This window comes from Pyxicephalus adspersus, chromosome 12 (assembly GCF_032062135.1).
Source record: "Pyxicephalus adspersus chromosome 12, UCB_Pads_2.0, whole genome shotgun sequence".
In the NCBI taxonomy this organism is placed as follows: domain Eukaryota; kingdom Metazoa; phylum Chordata; class Amphibia; order Anura; family Pyxicephalidae; genus Pyxicephalus; species Pyxicephalus adspersus.
In genome coordinates this window covers 7,193,195-7,214,416 of record NC_092869.1, presented here as the reverse complement: position 1 = coordinate 7,214,416, position 21,222 = coordinate 7,193,195, and the positions used below count along the sequence as shown (strand labels likewise).

Here is a 21,222-nt window from a genome sequence, read left to right as displayed (position 1 = left end):
AGGGTCCTTGAAAGCTTTTAGAAGATTCAACTCCATCTCATGCAAATGAAAATTAATATTTTCTAAATTATTTTACAAGTTCACCAGAAGAGATGAAAATGATGGAAAGTATTCGATTACAATCTGACAATGTAGTAATGAGCAGTATTAAATGTTTTTTTGGGGGGGAGGCCGAAGCTGTTTTTGGCCAGTTAGATATTGTTAGTTCCTTAATGCCTTGAGTTCTGTTAGGAATACAAATAAATCAGTTTGCTCAAGCAAAATTGATAAACACCAGGTGGCTCTTTAACATGACTAAACCTAACTCAGCTATAGTAGAAGCAAATATCAAGGAGCCACATTGAGGCTCAGCATGAGAATTATTTTCATTCCACAGACCCATGTTATCTGTAAGTATACCATTTTTCATATCCATATCTGCCTCTCTGGAAGCTCCTTCCTAAATCAAATCACAAGACAACTGAGGGAAGTTACTTTGGAAGTTCCAGAAACAACTGGGAGTCCATAGCCATGCAAACAGAAAAATGGACCAGCATAGACCATTATGACATGCATGATTTATTTGCAGTATTTTGTTTTGTTTTTCATTACCTTAACATGTTTAACCTTTTTTTCTTACTGTTTTCCACCACTACCAAAGATACTAAGACATTGCAGACATTAGGTTTTTTTGGTGTTCCTAAAATGAGCTGTGAAATGTCTTCAGTGGGGAAAGCGAGAGCAGCAGAAACTGTTCTAGTAGTCTGGGAATCTTCTCCCCCAGTGATGGAATGCTCAGACTAATCACTTCAGTGCCATGAAGAAGGAGCCCAGTCACAATTACGACCTCCATGGCCCCCTGTTCCTATGCCAATGGGCATGCAAAGACTATGTTACTTCTTATGTTGAGAGAGTAACATCCTTGTGGAGCTCATACCATAGTTTTACTTTGACAAATAAGCTGAATAAAAAAAAAACATCTTCCATATGAACGATCACAAATGCACAACATCTTTAACTAGTACATAGGACATCTTTGCGCTTTAGGGTTGAATCTCAGCATATAAAACACCCAAGAGTCTCTGTATATGGTAGGCTCAATTCAAAACATCTTTGTGGGCCTTCTAACCATAGAAAATGTTGCCACATTGGATCACCTTCCCATCTCTGACTGGGGTTTTATCTCAGAGTAGACAACCTGCTGGAAAAAGGAAAGTTTGTTTATAGATACAAACTGGAGAATCTTTCATTTAGTCACTGATCTCTAATGTGAATGCAATATCAGTATATATGCTCACTTTCTTTAGGCTTTAACTTACCGTTCGTGTTCACATTATGTATATTAGGGATTAGGTATCTTCTGATCCTTACACAGCTTCCCCTATAACCCCTCCCTTCGTTTCCTGCAATTAACTCCCAAAAACCAGAGCCCTTTCAGATATATAATCTGGACACATATCATAGATTTGTCAAAACCTACAAGGTATTGAATTTCCAAAAAACAACTAAAATATTAGGGCTTTTCAAACATACAAAACCACCCAATGAGAAAAATTGACAATATTGGCATCATTGGGTTACTTTATACGTAACATTAGGTATGGCAAAGCTCTTTCCATAGAATTACTTTCACATCATAAATTAGGTAGCCTGGCTAATGTGGAATTTTCATGAAAGTTCATTTTAATTCCCCATGTGGTGTATTTCAGCTAAAATGCTTACAATTTACTCATACTTTTGTCTAGAGAAAGACAAGCAGATGCAGACATCAAAAAGTGTCAAATAAAATCCAAAATACATCTCCCCGCATGACAGCTCGAAAGTGTTCCCTACCTTTTTTAATTTTTTTATAGGTAATTTCGTATTGATTTTTATTGTCTAAGCTTCTACCTATGGTGAAATGCATCATTCTGCTGCAGGCTCAAACATGGTCCTATTCAAAAGTGTGGATGTGAATCACATTATGCATGCAGCTGTGACTGCTGGGGTATCCGGTCACTTTTGGCTGCATGGTTGCTTTTGGAAGGGCCACACTACAGCTACAACCTCATACAAATGTGTTACTTGTGGGGCGGTTTTCCACTATTGGGTGCAAATCAGCCGTGTCCAGGAGTGGTCAACTGTGCAGTTTTCCACCACATGTATGAAAGGCCTTACTTTTAAAAGCTTTAAATGTAGAACAATGTTTTCATCAACATGCTTATATTATATTAGGTCCTACTTATATAACACAAGATTCAATTCTCTTGGAAAAACAAATTCTTTTTAAAAACTTGTAAATCTTTGCATAAAATGAAAAGTTACTTACTGTTCTGACTTCAGATGAGGAAGCTGCAAGCATCAAGAAGTATATAAAAAAATAAGCAATTATATATGCACAAGATACATCAACATTCTTTTTTACTGAATATACCGTATACATCTGTATAGGAATGACTAATACAATTCTGATTTATAACACCAGTATCACATAGGTATTATATATACATATGTATAGGTTTGTAGTAGTTTGTTTCTTAAAGCAGTCCTAGTTAAAAATTACTTAATTCAAGATAAATAGTTGTACTGGAAAGCAATGGGACCCCAGCAAAACTGTGCATGGAGATCAAAGATCTGCTCTCAGAAAAGCAAACTGCCAGCTTTACAAAATTTAAAAATTAATTTCTCCATGACATTTAAAACTACAAAGAATCAACGAGGGATGTTTTAACCTCCTGGGTGGTTCATTTCTGTCTCGATTTATATGTCTAAAAGCGGTACATTGTCTTTAAATAAAATGTATTTTACATTGTAGGCCTGTAATTCACCAAAATAAATTTAATAATAAACTTTAAATAAAAAACAAAAAAAATCTGTTAAAACAAGGGTGCATAGATAATTAAAAAATACTGAAACCTGTAATATAACTGTACAGTAGCATATATATACATATTTATAAATATATATATGAATATATATGAATATTTTGTATTGGATTTAATAGAGTAATTTTGTATTCAATCCAATACAAAAAAATTAGAAATTCCCTCCACGCTCCCTCGCACATCATCGGGAACTGCCGGGGAAGGCCAGCACAATCGTCGGGGGACAGATCGAAGGAAGAGGACGCGGCCAGAGGATGGGATCAGATTGGCCGGACATTGGAGGATGCCAGTGGGACCAGGTAAGTCTTTTTTTTTTTGCTACCCTGAATGTGGTCCGGGGTTACCACTATCAGGTGTTTTTTTTTAACCGCTCAGAAGGTTAAAGTTCTTTTTCTGCTTTGTAAAATGTAAATTTTTTAGTGTGCATGATCTAGGCACAGGTTATTTTTAAAACAAAATAGGGGAAAACAACTACAAAATGATTACTTACTGGTTTTAAAGGCACCATATTAATAGAAAGTAAAACCTTATAGAAAATCATTGTCAATTTTCTGTTTTCATTATAGTGAATATTGTTTTTTTTTATTTTTAGTACAAGTGCTTTGGAGTTTAATACTACATTATATTGATATTATTACTATTTTTTACCAACTTTGGTAAACTTTTTTTCTTTACAGTAAATCTGATAATCATGATAAAGTCTCAAAATAATTCTCCAACTTGCAGCCTGAATCTCTATCCAATAAACCAGAAAAGTTAGGGCCATTAGGGCATTTCTCACCAAGCTGATTCCTGGTTGCTGCCATGTTAGTGCACCATAGCACCATTTTAACTGGCTTCTAGGTTCTTACCATTTTATGGTAGGATGATGGAAAGGAGGACAACCTAGTTCAGGGGTAAGGCAAAATCCCAAGTCGGGTCAAATGCACAGGAGGGTTTTCCAGTAAGCTGGACATGCTACAAAAATGAATAGACAGCTCATTTTAAGTTCATTTTTCGGTATTTTACCTTCCTTGGTTCCTTATTTTTTCTTATGAAACCAATGAAAGTCCCTATTTTTACCAATGAAAGTATTAAAGAATGAGGGAAAGCTCAAGTTCAGGTTGAACCTCTGCAGAAAATCTATCAGGTTGAACTTTTAATGATTTACCTGTTTTGCTGCTTGCAACATTGACATAGTCTTCATCAGCAGTGCAATTTGTGGGTATAGCTGAGAAGTTAGAAAAGTTTATTAATAGCTAGAAAAAGCAATACTTAGAACACCAATTTAATAGTATAAAATAAAGAAATTACATTTTGACATGACCCTCAGTGAAATTTTGATATTGCACCATGGATTTTGCCAGGCATACAATGCAGTTCTTGTGCAACCTACCTTTCTGTGCAAATTGTATTTCTGTGTAATACACGTCCCTTTCCCTGTAGTGATCTCTGAGTGATGCTTAAAGAAAAAAAAAATACATTCACACCATGATATTTAGATGAGTCATAATAAAAAAGGAAGTAGCATTGTGGGAAACCCCAAGTCACTGTCATGTGTAACTGCTGCAGAAGAGGAATAAAGCCCTTTAGCAGACAAAAATTAATCAATCCCCTACCCTTTTTACCCATGCATGTGTTTTTATTATGTAGGAAGAAATACTTCTGCACAATTTATTTAAGAATACTTCTACTGCCTGCAGCAGTCTGCAATCTTCCCTACTCATGCCCTGAAATGTGAGCAGGCCCTTGAAATCATCATAAATAATGCACAATCGATGGTGACCACTGGTCCTGCATTGTGTGAGATGATGACGGTGAAAGGACAGCTACTTTGTGTGGTCAATACCAGAAACCAGAAAGGGAAGAATTCATGCAAAGCAATAGGATACCTGTTATTCCCTATTCCCCTCCTATTCCTGACTAATAGATCACTGCATCCCAGTTAAGATATCTAACATTTTTTTAAAGAAGGATGGAATCATCAGGTACCTGTTTGCCTTGTATTAGTGGAAGTAAATCTGTTCTTGAAAACAACGAGGATTATTATAAGGATGATGATTAGAATAGCAATGACCAAAATAGCAACTATGGTAGTAGTACTGTTGCTTTCATACTTTTTATGTGCTGGGGAGACAAAAACAGCGGTCATAGAACAAAAATTTAGCTAAACAAAGATCATAAAGGACAAACAACATCTGCAACATACAATATATTAATAGCAACCAATCTGAAATATTTTTAAATGCTCCACTAAAAGCAAATAAACAACATTGCCTTGCAACCTATTATGCATTTAATTGTTAAACCTTTTTTTGAGCAGACACCAAAGGCTCAAATTTAGCAGTGACAGTATTTGTCAGTTATCTCGACGCTATACATTTCATGCCGTTGTTTTTATCTTTTAGATATTATAGATCTTATAGCTAAAGGCTTTTATTTAGCACACTGTTTAATAAATTCCCCATGGTAATATTTATTGATCTCAGACTGACAATTGTTAAAAAAAAGTTTCTGTTTGTAATTCATTATTTTCCAATAGTTTTTTTTTTTAATAATGTAATCTATTTGACAATTACAGGATTTAATATATACACACTGACATCTTCAGGTTGCAATGGTTTATTTTGTCAAAGAAGCTTCCAACTTGAATGTGATCAATATGTCATAGCTGACTTAACTAATAGAACACTATATGGTTGCTGATAATGGGACCTTAGCAGTCAAAGTGTGATAAAGGTAGCGCCTTTTGCCAATCTTGCCCTGGTGGCCCTGACGTTGATGGGCACTGAGCACTAGGAAGGCATAAATACTGGTAAATGAGGTACAGATCAGAACAGGTAAGAGATGGAAACATGCTGGCAAGTGCAGTACAAAGTAGGCAAAGCAAATCCAGGAACAAGCCAAGCTCAGCAACAGAGTCCATACAATGTAACAAGAGAATGATACAAAGAGCAGGGTCAGGGTACAATCTGAGTCACCACAAGTAATCCAGGAGCACAGGTCAGGTGCATACAAGGCTGAAGACCAGTCAGCGAGGCAGCAGAAATGAGTTTAAATGGGTCACCTTGCATCATCCGAAGAATTTGTGCACAATTGTGCCTATGAATGCACACATATGAGTATTGGTACCGATCTCCTCAAATCTTTTCTTATTGGCACACATACAAGTACATGTTTTCTTACAGGTGCACACATGAACATGAGCACCCACCCAAACCAATATACATGCTCTCTCCTTATGGAAAGCCAGGATTGAAAGCCAGCAGCTGAACAAAGTATCAGCTCTCAATAGGAGGAATTTATTTAAATATCCTCAGCATAGTGCCTCGTAGAAAAAACTATATTTTAGGCAGAAATTGGGTTAAAAATGACATTTTGTCCTGTAACATTTTCATTACTGCATCAGTGTAATTTGCTAACTTGCACTACATTACATGCAGGTATGGGACCTTCATTGTGCTTTTAGATGTAAATACACGGGGTTACAGGAAAAAAGGAAGTAAAATGTTCCCACCAGCCCACCCTTTTTTCGCGGTGAGGTATTTATGTACAGGTTGAGGTCTCCGAGGGTTTAGGAGGAGGTCTGCGGGTTTCTAGCATCTTGCATGTTTAGTGGCTTACTTACTTTCACAACATTTTAATGTTAGTTCTAAAAGGGTATCACCCTGATACAGTGTTAAATACTAGAAAACCCAACCTGGAATTTGTTTTAAGACTTCAACAGCTGAGTTGTCTATGTACAATATCTGGAGAACGGGCAAATTGAGCTCTACAGGCAGATAAATGATTACATTATTTTTATTAATCCTTGGCTGAGGAATATTATTTTTACTCACCAAACTTCAGGCTTCCTTTTTATTATAGGGAAGTGGCTTTGCAATGTCATCTCTAAGGAAGCAGGCTGTAGTTTCATAGCAAGAGACTTTTTAAGCCTTCCTTGTAACCTAATTAGCAACATCATCTCAGCATTAAACTAAGGGTATCAGGACGAAGTCGTATTTGCTCTATGTAGGTGCTACAGGTATTCACCAAAATGGAGGGAGGAGTTTAACAAAGGCAAAGGTATAGTTGATAATGTTATTCAGATATCATCATCCATGCCCATGACATTGATGCTCTTCCCTTGTCCTATGCTTCTAAGCCATATTGCCAAGCATACATACACTTTAGCATGGACCCCCTTTTGGACGCCTGCCTGCAGCTCACCAACATACCACAACGAAAATACTACATATGAGACGACAACACTTTATCTTCCCCTGCTGGATCACTGTCATTTACTTCTACTAAGACAGACAGAGATGTCATATTCATTGTGCATATGAAAGTCCTGGAATACAAATTTCAAGCTTCTAGCTCACCTTTCACTGCACTCAGAAATTTGGAAACACCAGCAGTACGTACAAATTGATACGTCCAATTGATCGGTCCCACTATCACATCACATCAAGCAGCAATTCGGTATTACAAGGCTCTTAATGCCGTGAAAACCCCCACCAATAATACTAAGTCTCCCCTTACCACCGAGGAAGCCCAGTTTGGGCGAAAAGCGTCGGGTGAGACACCTTAACGCCATCACTAACCTAGTATGATACTAAATTATATGGCTATTGTTTTGTGAAACTAGTGGTTATATGTTAGCCTAGGATCCATTTATAGAGACACAGCTCTTAATCTTTTAAATTATGTTGTTGGAGCAATAAAATTTTGTGTTTTTAAATTTATCTCAGGTTGCCCTTCAAAAGCCTAGCTTTACCTTCCTCCTCTTCTTCTCTTCCTCCCACAGTTACACTTTAGCATGGTCATACAAGTCTATTGTATTGAGTTATTGAAGAGCAAGTGTTAATACCCATGTGCTTGTAGGGGCACTGAAGATATTGGATATATTCTAGTTAGTTCTGGTAACTGCATGAACAAGGAATAAAAATATAATATATTGCAGATTTCAAGCCTTTAGATATGAAGCCTGCATTAGTTCTTTTTTTAAGATTGGAACATTTTCAGCAATTACAGAAAATCCTTCTTGGTCTTGCCAAAAAAAGCAGTGTAGTGCAGTCCCCAAACCTCATAAGGATGAATCAAAAGTGGAAATGCTTTAGGTGTACCCTATGTTACAACTACGGCTGCCGCTATAGCGGAGAAATGAACATAACAAATAAAGAATTGGTTCAACTATTTATTAATCTGATATTTTGCTTTACTTTGCCTTACATTATGATTCCAATATTCACACTATTACATGCTTACCTTTTATCTGGACCAACATGCTTTGACTGGTCCTATTTACTGCATTGGTTTGAGTTTTCACTTCACAGGAATAATTCCCAGAGTCCTTTAGATGTGTGGATTGTACTTCATATTGATGTGATAAATTGAATCCCTGAACATTCTGCCCATTTCTGTAGAATGCAAACTGCAGGTTTGTCCTGTTTCTGAGTGGGCTGAGAGTTGTGTTACATGTCAGGTTCATGTGATTGTGTTCTGTCACTTCATCTGGTGTTACTATAATGTCTGGATCAGAGAAAAGTTCTAGAAAAAAGCAAACAAACATCACAGTCATAAAAATAGAAATCATAATTCTACTGAATAAATACAACCAGTGATAGCTGCAAGAGGTAAATAATAATGGAAAATATATCTGCACATCAAGCTTCTCTGTTCCAGGAAAATGTACTATGAAATGACAAATCAAACAGTTGTTTGTCCACAATAACAAAGATATGACAATGGACTTTGTAGAGTTTTGGGTTATATGTTGATATATATAAATACTAGGTATTAGGAGTAACAATAACATATAAGGTGCAAACTGAAGACAGCATTTTAAAAGAAGAACCCCATACTGACTAGAATATGGAGTAGGGTAATGGAAATGTAATGGTTTGTGTTGCTTTGGTGATTTAAGGTCTGGGCAGTGTACAGTCATTGGGCCTGATTTATTAAAGCCATCCAAGCTATAGAGGATACACTTTTATCAGTGAAGCTTGGTGATACAGCAAACCTGGAATGAATTTCTTAAATCTCATTTGCTGTTTGGTCTCAAATATTTTCAATCCTGGACCGGATCTATTCCAGGTTTGCTGGGTAACCCAGGTTCACTGATAAAATTGTATTAGGAAAATTAATGTCTGCTAAAGGGAACAATACTAAATCATAGAACCAAGCATGTCTTTCCTTTTTCTCCATTCTACACCATTACATCCATAGAAGTTTTTGTTGGGTTGAAGCTAAACTCACACTGACAATACATTGAATCACATGATGGAGGTTTTTGCACCAGTGTGGCAAGAATATATTTATTGTTACAGACAAGCCCAGGGTACTCACATTATTGAGTGATTACCTTTGATGTGTAGGGTCATGTCATCTGTGTAAGTTACATATTCATCCTGGGACAATTTTTTTTCACATCTGTATCTTCCAGCTTGGATAACATTTAATGAAATAGTTATTAAATCAGAATTTGAAAGGGAAGGTTGCAGGACATCATCTTTAAAGAATGCTGTGCTGATTACAGAATACCCAGGACGGCTGTGACATCTCAGCACAAGGTCACTACCCCTATACAAAAAGACCGGAGCCTGCAAGATGACTGGACCTGCAACAACAAATATATTACCAAATCATCAACACAAGCACACTTATCCAGTAACAAAGCAGAGTATGTGCAGTATGTGCTAAATGCAGGAGCTATCTGTACACAATACGCCTGAGTCATTAAAGCTCCAAAACTGGAGAGGATAGACTATCTTGAGAGAACCTGGGTGATCCAGGAAACTTGGAATTGATTTCTTAAAAATCATGTGCCATTAGTTGGCAAGTATTTTTAATACTGGACCAGGTCCATTCCAAGTTTGCTGGATCACCCAGGTTCTCCCTTGACAGTCTATCTTCTCCAGACTTGGAGAGCTTTGATAAATCAGATAACATTTGGACCAGGCCCTCTACCTATCATTTGCCACTTAATGGGAAACTTACTGTTGGGGTGCAGCATCCCTCTCTCTGGCACTGCCATTTTGGGGGAGGCCTAGTGCTATGTATTTAACCACTTAAGTGAATCACAAATTTGACTCCCTGTATGGATGCCACCATGTTGGAGTTGCCACATTATGAGATTACCTTGTTCCTCTGAAATTTAGGCATCCATTTTGTAGATGCAGAAGATAAAAGTTTAGGAACTTCTACCAAAGAAGGCATAATATTAGCAGATTAAACTTTGTCTTAAAATAAAGAGAATTCAAGTGATCTACTCACCATCACTGACCTCCAGTGTGAATTCAGCACTAACGCCATTACTTGTACGACACTGGTAAGTCCCTCTGTGTCCAACCTGGGCAGATGTGATTGTATAAATCTGTCTGTCTGCCACCTTATTGCCATCCTTATACCAGTGATAGTTCACACCACCTTTTCCATAACATGTCATTGTTATATTCTCTCCTGTAAGTAACTTGTTCCAATCTGGTACAAATTTCACTGAAATGGTCTCTGCATCTGCTACAATATGTAAATATAAAAAGGATAATAATGAGAATAAATGACTTGACTGAACTTAATGATATCATATGAATCATACATTCTTGGCTGAAAAGTTTTTTTTAATTGGCGTTGTTTATTCTGTCTTAGTTCCTATGTACATAGGAATCCTGTCTACATAATGATCACTAATTAAATGTCACATAGTGCCATGTCTCCATCTCTTGGGGTAGATCCAGGCAGATCTATGATATTCATGAGTGTTGTTTGTTAGACCTGACCACTGTATACCATTTAAAATGATGACTGTTTTGTTGCTGATCCATTAATAAAAATAATTTTTCCTATCTGCAAATCATTTTAATTTATTGGTAATAAACTTTTCAAGAATGACATATTTTTAGTGCAATAGTTACCTGTGTAAGAAATAGTGGTCCTAGCACTGTGAGTATCTGTGATAGTAGTCAGGACATGTTTTGTACATCTGTAGGTGTCTGTCAGGTCTGTATATTTTATAGGCAGTAGATCAGGGTCAGTGGCCGATGTCTGGATTATCTGATTGTTCCTGTAGAATATTGTCTGTCTTGCAGAACGTCCCTGTGGGCTGTGACATCGGAGAGACACATCATCACCTTCATATACATAGAGCGGAGCCTGAAGGATGACCGGACCTAAAATATATCATGAGATCTATATGCATGGTGCAACAAAAATATCATCAGGGGATTTATATAAACATATGATTGTGTACAGCAGAAAAGCACAAGGTTTGAGATTCATGACCTTTACAACTTTAGCTTCCTCCCTGCAGCATTTCCTATAAGCACAGTAACAACAATAGCATTTAATAAAAGGACCGGAAGTGAGAGAAATAAATATTTTGCGAAGGCAGAAATAGGTGGTTACACTCTTTGCCCTGTAGCAGCTGGGAACAAATATGTAATGTTGATATTTCCCATTGACATTCTATTGCTACGGTGGTACAGTGCACTATCCACATTGCAGGAATCTTCTGGTTGGACATCACATTGATCAAAGGAGATGGAGACTAGGAATTGTAAATCTGTGTCCTTGTAGGCCACCAATAAGTAAAAGTTTATCAAACCAGGAACACAGTCCAAAAACATTCAATTATATGTTTATACAATAAATTTAATTGATGAAAACAATCATATTCATAACAGATATGTCAAACTGGGACAGTTAGAAGAAACTTTCAGTGGGGATTATTGGAAAGACACAAACCATCTTAACTCCGATATGGATATTAGTGCGTATATTGTAGTTCTATATTTTATGTCCCTGGACAGATGGAGCAATTCCCACAACTTCATCAACTAAGACTGGGCCAAGTTTGGATTTGTGAGGAACACTTCCTCAAAGTTAGTTACTACACAATGGTTTGTTTGATAGATTTATGATTTCCTATTTACATCCGGATCACTAAAATAACAAAGTTGCAAGTCAGAAAATTGATAATTATGAGATGATTTGATCTGGAACTTCCACAGCTTTGATATTTGACAGTAGATTATCTTAATCATTTTTGAACTGTCCTTCACTTGGTGTGCTTTTCTTACAAAAGTAAACTGTGATAGATTGTATAAATCACTGGAATCATGTGTTATGGGGAGTATGCTGCATGAGCTGGAGTGCAGGGTTCAGGGTTCATCATTTATATCTTCCGATTGTTATTTCATTTATCTGACATAGGGACCTTATAAAAAATGATTATGTGTGGACCAGTGCCAGAGTTTTTATTTCAGATAAAAAAATACAAACTTTGAGAAGATAAAGACAAACATACTCAGGAACTCAGGAACTCATACCCAGGAGACAGCAGTACTAACGATTCTGCCACCATACTGCTAAAATATACAACTTTTTGTATATAACTTAAAAAACTCATATACTGGTTGTCTATCAGCACTCTATTAACAGATATAGATGGTATAGAATATTTTTGTTTTATTCAACTCACCATCAGTGACATTAAGAGTCACGGTCTCACTTCTATCCCCAGCATTGGTCTGGCAGTGATAATCTCCATTGTGTCTTATCTCAGCTGATAGAATTGTGTATTTCTGTCCTGTGTATACTAGAATATTATCACAGTACCAAGAATACCGCAGAGCAGCAGACTCCACATTACAAGTCATTGTCATTTTCTCTCCGATGAAGATCTTGTTGTAGTCTGGTGAGAAAGTCACCACTGGCCTCTCCGCAGATCCTACAAGACAGTGAAATTAGTGAACTAGAAAAAAGAACTGGTTTGTGAAATTGAGAGATTTGTGGAGATAAATGTTCAGATCTGTGAATTTAGCTGTGCTTGTTTTATATGCTATTACTTTGTCCATGAGACACTCCTGAAAAGTGTTGATACATTTCAGGCCTTTGCAGGGGGTAGATGTGACTGTTTGGAGATTCTTACACTTCATGCTTTGGTTACAGCCTGTGTCTATTACTGACAACATAGAGGATTTACCAGCATCAGTATATAAGCTTTAAGAAAGACCCACTACACTGGAGAAGTTCACACAAGGACACTACAAACTTGACATCTTCTAAACAAGAAAATATTCCAGTGCTGGCAAAGCCTCACAGAATTCATCAAGAAGTCCTATATTTTAACTGGTATGCACAGTATTGCAAAGTAAGACTGTCACTGGTTTACTGTATATACTTGAGTATAAGCTAATCTGAGTATAAGCCAAGGTAACTATTTTTACCTTGGCAAAAAAGAAAAATGGATTGACTCAAGTATAAGCCCAGGGTGGAAAATGCTGCAGCTACTGGCAAGTTTCAATATTCAAAATAAATACCAATAAAATTGCATAATATACCAATTACAGCCAAATTACAGTAAACAACTACTACTTACCGTACCTAACCACTAAATTCACTTTTACCTACCTGGCTGTATGATTCTGTCAGAAAAAAAGTGTCTGAAAGCGGTGCAAAGCAGTACTGCATTCAGCCACTGTAGCCCCCCTAGCATTCTAATTCTGTCTGTATTGCCACGCAAAAAATGTTACATTTTTTTGCATGGAAATTTATTTTACATTGTAGGCATATAGTTGTTAGGCAAAGCTCACCGAAATATGTCCAATATTTAATAAATGTAATAATAAACTTTAAATAAAAAAAATGCAAAAATCTGTTAAAAAAGTAAAATAAAACAACTGTTAAACATTAGCAGTATAGTAATATACCTGTATAGTAGCATGTATAATATATATTTATAATATAGTTTTTTTATAAAATATATTATATAAATATATATATTATATATATAAAATATATATATATCAAAATTATTTGAATTTCCCGCAGCTCCTTCCGTACAAACCAAGGCATGCACCAACGTTTGGCATTCGGAGGCTGAAGACAGAAAAAAGAGGACGTGTCCAGAGGAGCTGCGAGAACCAGCAGGATGCCAGGGGATGACAACGGAAAAAGGTAAGTGGGTTTTTTTATGTTTTAGGCTACCCCGAGCGTGACTCAGGATTACCGCTAGGGGGGCTAGTGTCAGTTTAGTGCAGGCAGGGCTGTAGGGAGAGCTGTAGGGTCAAACAGTAGTAATCTGATGTCATACAATGTTGTATGACAATCAGATTGCACTGTAATGTTATTTACTACTGCTCGTACTTTTGAATTTGGTGTGTAGCAGCTGTAACTCCTGCCTACCCCCCACCCCCCATCTTTACGGCTTTTGCGGCCAGCGTATTTCTGCAGCAGCCTATTGACATTGTCATCAGGGAACAGAAACCTGGACGCGGCTGCCGGATCGGTGAGAGGTACATTTTGTTATTGTGTCAGCGGGAGTTTGCGGGTACAGGAGCGGGAATCGGCTGGCAGAGGGTGCTTTTCTGGAGGGACCCATGCTCCTGATTGGAGTATATGCGGAGGGTGACTTTTTCAGCACATTTTGGGTGGTGAACAGGTCGGCTTATACTCGGGTATATACGATAATTATCACTAATGCAATAAAGTCAAATAGTGTAAAAGTTGATATAAAAGTCAGCTATGCTGCTATCTATCCTAAATATACAGAATGAGTTCCTCCTATGAATCCAGAAGTTTGAAGGAGGTACAGGTCCAATTTCTATATATAGAAGTAAGAGACGCTGTACAAAAACCTTTTAATATATAGCAGCCACAATATCATCCATGAAATTTACAATAGTGGTTCATAGACATAATTTAAAATATTACATGGGAGGATCATTTTAAAAAAATTGTCATTCTGGTTGTAATTTTTACTTCCAAAAAAAAGAACTTACCTTGATTCTTTATCATTAAATCTACAAGAAAGCAAATCATTAGTTACACAGTTGGATTGGAAAGTTATTGTGTGTAAAGCTGAGCGGCAAAGCAAACAGTCAGCAGTCACTGCAGTAAATATGGATAGAAACAGAAAGAAGAACAGGTCAATGTAATAACCTAAAAACTGCAAATGTATGAAACAATGTACAGAACTAGAATGAAATCGACCAGGGTATTGAAAGAAAGAGAGAATGGTTATTGATATTAAAATGTACACTGTACTGTATACTGTTAAGAAGTAATTCTTATAGACAGTTACACAAACTCCAAATTTGCCTAAAACATACTTTGTAAACGCTTTCATTGCACATTGAATTAGACAAACTGCAGTTTGTATGCCAAAGCCTTGGATTCTTATCTAGGGCTAATATAACCTTTTATATAAAATTTATATCTTATATACATATATATATATATATATATATATATATATATATACATCAAGCAATATATGTATATATGGGACTTTAAAGGGATATAGATTCAACAATTCTAAATGTTTAAATACATTTTTATGTATAGCTATTTATATAGATATACCAGAATTGAGTAACAGCAATTACATGTTTTATTAAAAAAGACATATTTAGATGTTCTTCTTCCTTGACTAGAACGAATCTACACTGTAATATCCGACACTGTTTATTTCAGTATTGTACATTTTGTATTTTGGTATTTTTTGGTATACAAAAATGAAATTAATAAAAAATATTGAAAACAAAAAGACATAATTATGATTTGTTAAATAGCATTATGTGCAAAACGCATATTGTAAACACTAAACATTAGTAGACACTGAATATATATATATATATACATACAATCAGTGACACATCACATCATATACCATTGGTAATGTTTTTCTACTTACATGTGAGGATGATAATTTCACACAACCTCTGCAGCTTACACATTCTCTACCTGCTCTGCAATGTTACTTTTCATGAAACCAGCAGTAAATGGCAATACACCCAAATAAGTGTTAAAAGTATCATCTACACAAACTCTAAAGTAAAAGAGGAAGGAAGTGGGTCAACCAAAGATTTGGCAGTTAGTGATAAGCATTGCAAGAAAAGCCAAAAGACAAAAATAAATTGAGATGCAATAAGTGAAATAGGCTTTGGATTGCTTTGTGTAGAACACAATTGCTACCCTTTCCATACAACTGTTGTGGGACCTATAGCAGGGAGACTAGCAGGGCTGGGTGTTGGTTTGTATACATGGTCAATGGAGAGGCAGAGAGTGCACAGGGTCATACAGCAACATGTTATATGTCTCCTTATGACTTACCTCACATCCTGGTTCAGATATGAAAGTCTGGTCACTGTCATGTTTAGGGGTAAACCAACAGAGGCAATTTTTATATTCCACACCTAATCATCAGCTATGTATGCTAAAGCCCCATATGCAGCATTGCATTATTTTTTCTATCTCCATTTTTCTGTCTACTTTGATGTGGCCTCTTATGTGGGCTCTAACCCAGGTTAAGCCCCTGATCTGGTACACAATATATTGGGGGCGACTTTGTAAACAGGACATTTCTCCTGTGCCATTATAACTTATGTTTTCTTATTACTCTCCTTATCAATGCCACAATTTATTTAGGAATTGTTTTTTTGGTATCTGTATCCACTGATGTGTTCTCTTATCTCTGCTTTTTGTAAGAAAAATGTGCCAGAACTCATATTTTATTAATCCTTAGTCCAGACACTATCCATCTCCCTCCTCCAGATACTGTGCCAGACCCCAGACAGAACTCCATACTCAGGTATGTGAAGAAAGACAGTAAGGGGCTAGGTCTGCTCCAATTTACTGCAGCTTCTGTTTCCAAATGTGTAGATCGCAAAACATATCCTTAGTTCAGTATTTCCTTCAGAACCCCCAATTCAGAACAACAGCACCGGGACTGGGCGATCTTCATGTCTCCATTTTGTTTTATATTTCAGAATAGATAACATGCTGGAGGAAAACAAGAACATAGTGCTTAGAAACATATTGGATACATTTTTTTAAACAATTGCATTTTAGTATTTCATATTCACAGACAGTAAGCAGCACTATAGGCATCTTTTTTACTTATCATATTTACTTGACCATTCCTAACTACTTTGCTGCCTAAGGCCATGTTCAGACTGGGATGAAGTTGCAGTGCAGTTACCACTGCCCCGTGCCCCCTGAGTGGTAAGGATTAAAACCTTACAGATTTGTATTACTGTCTGTGCATCAATAAGGAAAATATCAACTTTTTAAGTTGTCACCCGAACAGGGAAATAAGAAAAATCTTTGAATAGGAACACTTGTTTTAATGACAACACTTACTTTGTAGAAATGTACTCTCACTGCTTGTTGTTTCCATGGGGCAAGAAATCAGCAAAAATCTGTTAGGGGTTTACCCTGCTCAGTTCAACATAGAAAAACTTTGGGGGCTTAGATATACTTTAGAAAGAAACAGGCCAAAGAAAACAGCTTTTTCTAATGGTTTCTGATGCCAGTGTCCTAGGAAATCCGAAGTAAATGGCTATACCTATATGTAAATTAAGCATCTTACACAAATAGAAAAAAAAACATTAATAAAACAAACAAACAAAACAAATTCAATTGAATTGTATTATATAAACAAACTTTTTTTTTTATGAGAATCGGACTTCACATAGAAAAATAGAATTTCTTTTTATCCATGCTCCAGTATATACAGAATTTTACTTCCAGGATCAATCCTTTATATAACAAAAGTATATGTGTACTTCCACCTGATGACAAGGCAGGCGCCTTTGTAACGCCTTATGACATTTTAAAGAGTTCCCACTGGAGCTTTGCTAATAGCTATAACCTTGGCATGGGCACCGCACTTGATTGGGGGCTTGTGGATATGTAGTGCATGAAAACCAACTTATCGGCTAAAAACAGAAAGCATTTTTCATTTTGGATAGAAAATATAATCTTTCATATATATACTGTATACTCTATTGTCCAGCACAATATCCAATATCTTGGAACAATATTTCAGTCCACACTAATCTGAGCTCCCATATGGAGCATCAACATGGAGTTATTTATGGGTTTATTGTGTACTTTATGTACAGTGGATGTATTTTATTAGCATCAGAGAAGTCAAACAATCAGAGTCATTGTGGAAATGTACATATTACTGTGGTTTTCATGTCACAGAGCACAATAGTAGCTGGAGATCGTGCTGCACTCTGCATAAAACAAGACATTCAGACAGCTGATTATTTTTGGATTGCACAGGTTTGTTGACCTTCAAATTATTCCTGAGACATTATATTAGTCATGAATAGTCAGATACCGTACCTGCTTCAGAAGGGTTTGTTGCTGGCCACATGTCAGTAGGAGTTTGTGATGGGATGCATTTGTATTTGATAACAACGATCACTATGGTGGTGATGAGGAAGAGAATGAAGACAATGATCAAAACAATGACTGGAGTTGTATGGAATACTTAGATTTTGTTCCTATAAAGCACAATATTATAAGGGAATATAATAAGGGTAGAAGGAAAAGAAAAAAAAAAGGAAAGGAAAATACAATTTATCACAACATCCAATCAGAAACTTCTAAACAAGTCACACGCGGATAATTTTTACTGGTCATTGCCTACTGTCCCTACTTTTAAAAAGACCCATAGAGATTCATAAGGTATATTAAGGATAATAAATACCATTAAAGACCAGTTTGTCAAGCATTGATATATACTAAAAAGTAAAACCACAGTACTCTTTCTTGGTGGGTGAATTGATGAATTGATGTACAGCAGTCAGAGGAGTGATGTACACACACTAGATTTTTGCCTGAGATGAGTGTGACTGTTCATCTTGGACCATAAGCATCTAATGTGTTTATGTGGCGTACCTAGCACTCTGTTGTGTTCTAAACTATCTCTTGACAATCAGCTTTCACTATGGGGATATTTATACACCTGCTTTCCTATTATTTTCACAATACGACCAGAGCATAGAAAGAAAAAAAGAGCTAAAATCTGACCCGGGACTCATAGCCTCAGGTTAACCCTATGTTCTGTTTAAACACTCACCTTTTACCTGGATATATAAGTCTTCACAATTCATTTTACTGACATTGTTATTTGAAGTTCTCACTGCACAGGAATATTTTCCACAGTTCTCCAGCTGAGCAGATCGGACCTCATATTCATTAGATAAACTAAATTTACTATCTCTAGTCTATCTCTGTAGAAAGCAAACTGCAGTTCTGTCTTCATTCTGAGTGGACTGAGGTTTGTGTTACACACCAGGGTCATGTTGTTACCAGCAGTTGTATTACCATAGAGTATTGGAGTAATATCTGTCTTTGAGAACAGTTCTAAAAGAAAGTCAAATATTATACTTAACAAGATGGAAAACAAATGCTACAAGACTGTTTTACTGTGCATCTCAGTTAGCAAAATCCTCTAGCAGAGCAGAATGGAACCCATAACAGAGCTAAATCTTCCCCAAATCATTACCCTCAGCATGAACAAGCAGGACGTCTGGAGGCCTGTCCAGCCTGGCAAATCTGTGAACCTCTGGCACGACTCTACTCCACTGCAACCCAGGGATCCCAATTCACCGCACCTGAGCCTCACCACCTGTAGTTCCAACTGCCGCCCATGGGTCCGGACATCCGCCTGCCTTGCACCCCAGTGCACATATGAATAGCACAAGATCCATATGGGAGCCGCATCTGTAAAGCAAAACAGAAACAACCAATTCCAGAACATGTCCCCCAAGAACACCTCGCCCCAACAGCCAACAACAAACCACATGCACCTCCCAGCAAAAGACACAAATACATTACGTACAAACCACACCCCCTTGGGCTATCACAACAAATGCAGGGGAATATATAACCTTAATCTGTTAGACTCCCAACGTCAGATCCGCTTGATGACTTGAGATCCCAAATCCCACCTAGCTGCCTCCGTGGCCGCCCCAATTCTGAACGAGTGTGACGAGAACTAGCCTGCGTTGCTTCCTGCAGCCACCACAAATTTTCAGGAAACAGGCCCAAACTGAAAACGGGACACAAAGGTACTATCCCTGTGAAGAAAAAATGGACCATCCCCAGAAGGCCGGATCTGAAAGTACTTACCCCCGCCTCCACAGGACAAACCACAGAGCCAGGAATGGCACCCAACTCGAAACTTGCCCCCTTCCCTCCCTGATCTGTCTTTGATCTGTGAATCCACACTACCACCTTGTCCCTCGCTACACGCACGCCCCCCCACAGCAAGCCTCCCAGCCTGACTGACCTCTTCTGCCAAGTGCAATGCTGCGAAGTCACAAACAAACACTGCTGAAAACAAAATCACCTCGAACAAATCAGAACACATCCAGCCCAACTGCCCCACCAAATCCCTCAACATAGACACTAAAAGCGGACGCCGCAAATCGCGCCACCCAGTCCCCTTCCTGTACCCTTTCAATGGTTGCTGAACTACAAAACTCTTAGTGCCACCCACCCAGTCCACTGCTGGGCGCCAGTTGGGCGCCAACTCCCAAAAACGCGACCACTGGAATTGAGAAAGTAAATCTGCAATTGCATTCTCGCACCCTGGCACCTGAATTGCTTTTAGAGACATTCAACCGCAAACACATCAGAACCAAAAATCGCAGCAGGCAAATAACAGGTTGAGAAGAGGTCATAATATTAATGACCTCCAAAACCCCATATTATCGCAATGAAAGCGCACCTTGCGATCCTGCAACAACTCACCCCACAATGCCAGCGCCACAATGATAGGAAACAATTCAAATAGAACCAAATTGGTACAAAGCCCCCTCTCATGCCACTCTACCGGCCAAGGTTCTGCACTCCAATGTCCCCCAAAGTAAGCCCCATAACCAAAAGCCCCAGCTGCATCCATCACCAAATCCAGCGACCCATTATCCACTGCCTCACTCATCCACAAAGAACGACCATTGTACGTTGCCAAAAAGGTCCTAGTAAACCGCACATGATGTCCAGGGACCCACACCCCAGGCGTGGCTGCCGCCAGCTGGCGACAGAAAATCCTACCCATGGGCAATGATACGACAAGCAAAATTCAGCTTTCCCAAAGGATATTGCAAATCCCGCAACCGAATTTTGCGTAAACCACAAGCTTTCCGAACTTCCCCTTTCAATGCCTCCTCAGGCAGCTGGCATTCCATCCACTGTGAATCAATTATGATTCCTATAAAACTCAAAGCTGCATTAGGCCACCCCGCTAAAGGCACTCCAAAACGCTCCGTCACATATTCCAGCGTCCCCAACAAGTTAGCACACACTAACAAACTCGACGGACCAACACACAAAAAATCATCGATATAATGGATAATGGAAGACAAACCAGACACTTGCTTAACCACCCACTCCACAAATGTGCTGAAAGTCTCAGGCACCCTGCCATTCACAACCCAACAAATGAAAACAATCTGGATGCAGAAGTAACAACCTAAAGCAGACTTAATATCCACCTTCACTAGCTAACAAACCCTCCCCGCCCTATGAACCAAAGAAACCGCCACATCAAACGATGTATACGCCACCCTACACAGATCTGGGTCAATGCCATCATTGACCGCCCCCCTTTTGGGAA

The 21,222-nt window shown here is 37.8% G+C and overlaps 1 protein-coding gene and 1 long non-coding RNA gene across 2 annotated transcripts in view; both read right to left on the bottom strand.

The window, feature by feature from the left end:
- Positions 1 to 537: 537 nt before the first annotated feature.
- LOC140342518 (uncharacterized) overlaps positions 538 to 21,222 on the bottom strand; it is a gene marked incomplete in the record, with an annotated part of 62,180 nt that continues 41,495 nt past the window's right edge. Inside the window, 11 exon segments of the mRNA XM_072428725.1 lie at positions 538 to 1,180; positions 2,288 to 2,310; positions 3,994 to 4,053; positions 4,219 to 4,284; positions 4,815 to 4,949; positions 8,073 to 8,354; positions 9,169 to 9,423; positions 10,080 to 10,322; positions 10,718 to 10,972; positions 12,283 to 12,531; positions 14,585 to 14,605. Coding sequence (XP_072284826.1) covers positions 1,133 to 1,180; positions 2,288 to 2,310; positions 3,994 to 4,053; positions 4,219 to 4,284; positions 4,815 to 4,949; positions 8,073 to 8,354; positions 9,169 to 9,423; positions 10,080 to 10,322; positions 10,718 to 10,972; positions 12,283 to 12,531; positions 14,585 to 14,605 — 1,637 coding nt within the window.
- LOC140342207 (uncharacterized) overlaps positions 16,426 to 21,222 on the bottom strand; it is a 10,896-nt gene continuing 6,099 nt past the window's right edge. Inside the window, exons 2-4 of the long non-coding RNA XR_011923015.1 lie at positions 19,108 to 19,325; positions 17,940 to 18,020; positions 16,426 to 16,586 (exon numbers count right to left, since the gene is read on the bottom strand). This is a non-coding gene — a long non-coding RNA (uncharacterized lncRNA). The remainder of the gene's footprint in view (positions 16,587 to 17,939; positions 18,021 to 19,107; positions 19,326 to 21,222) is intronic.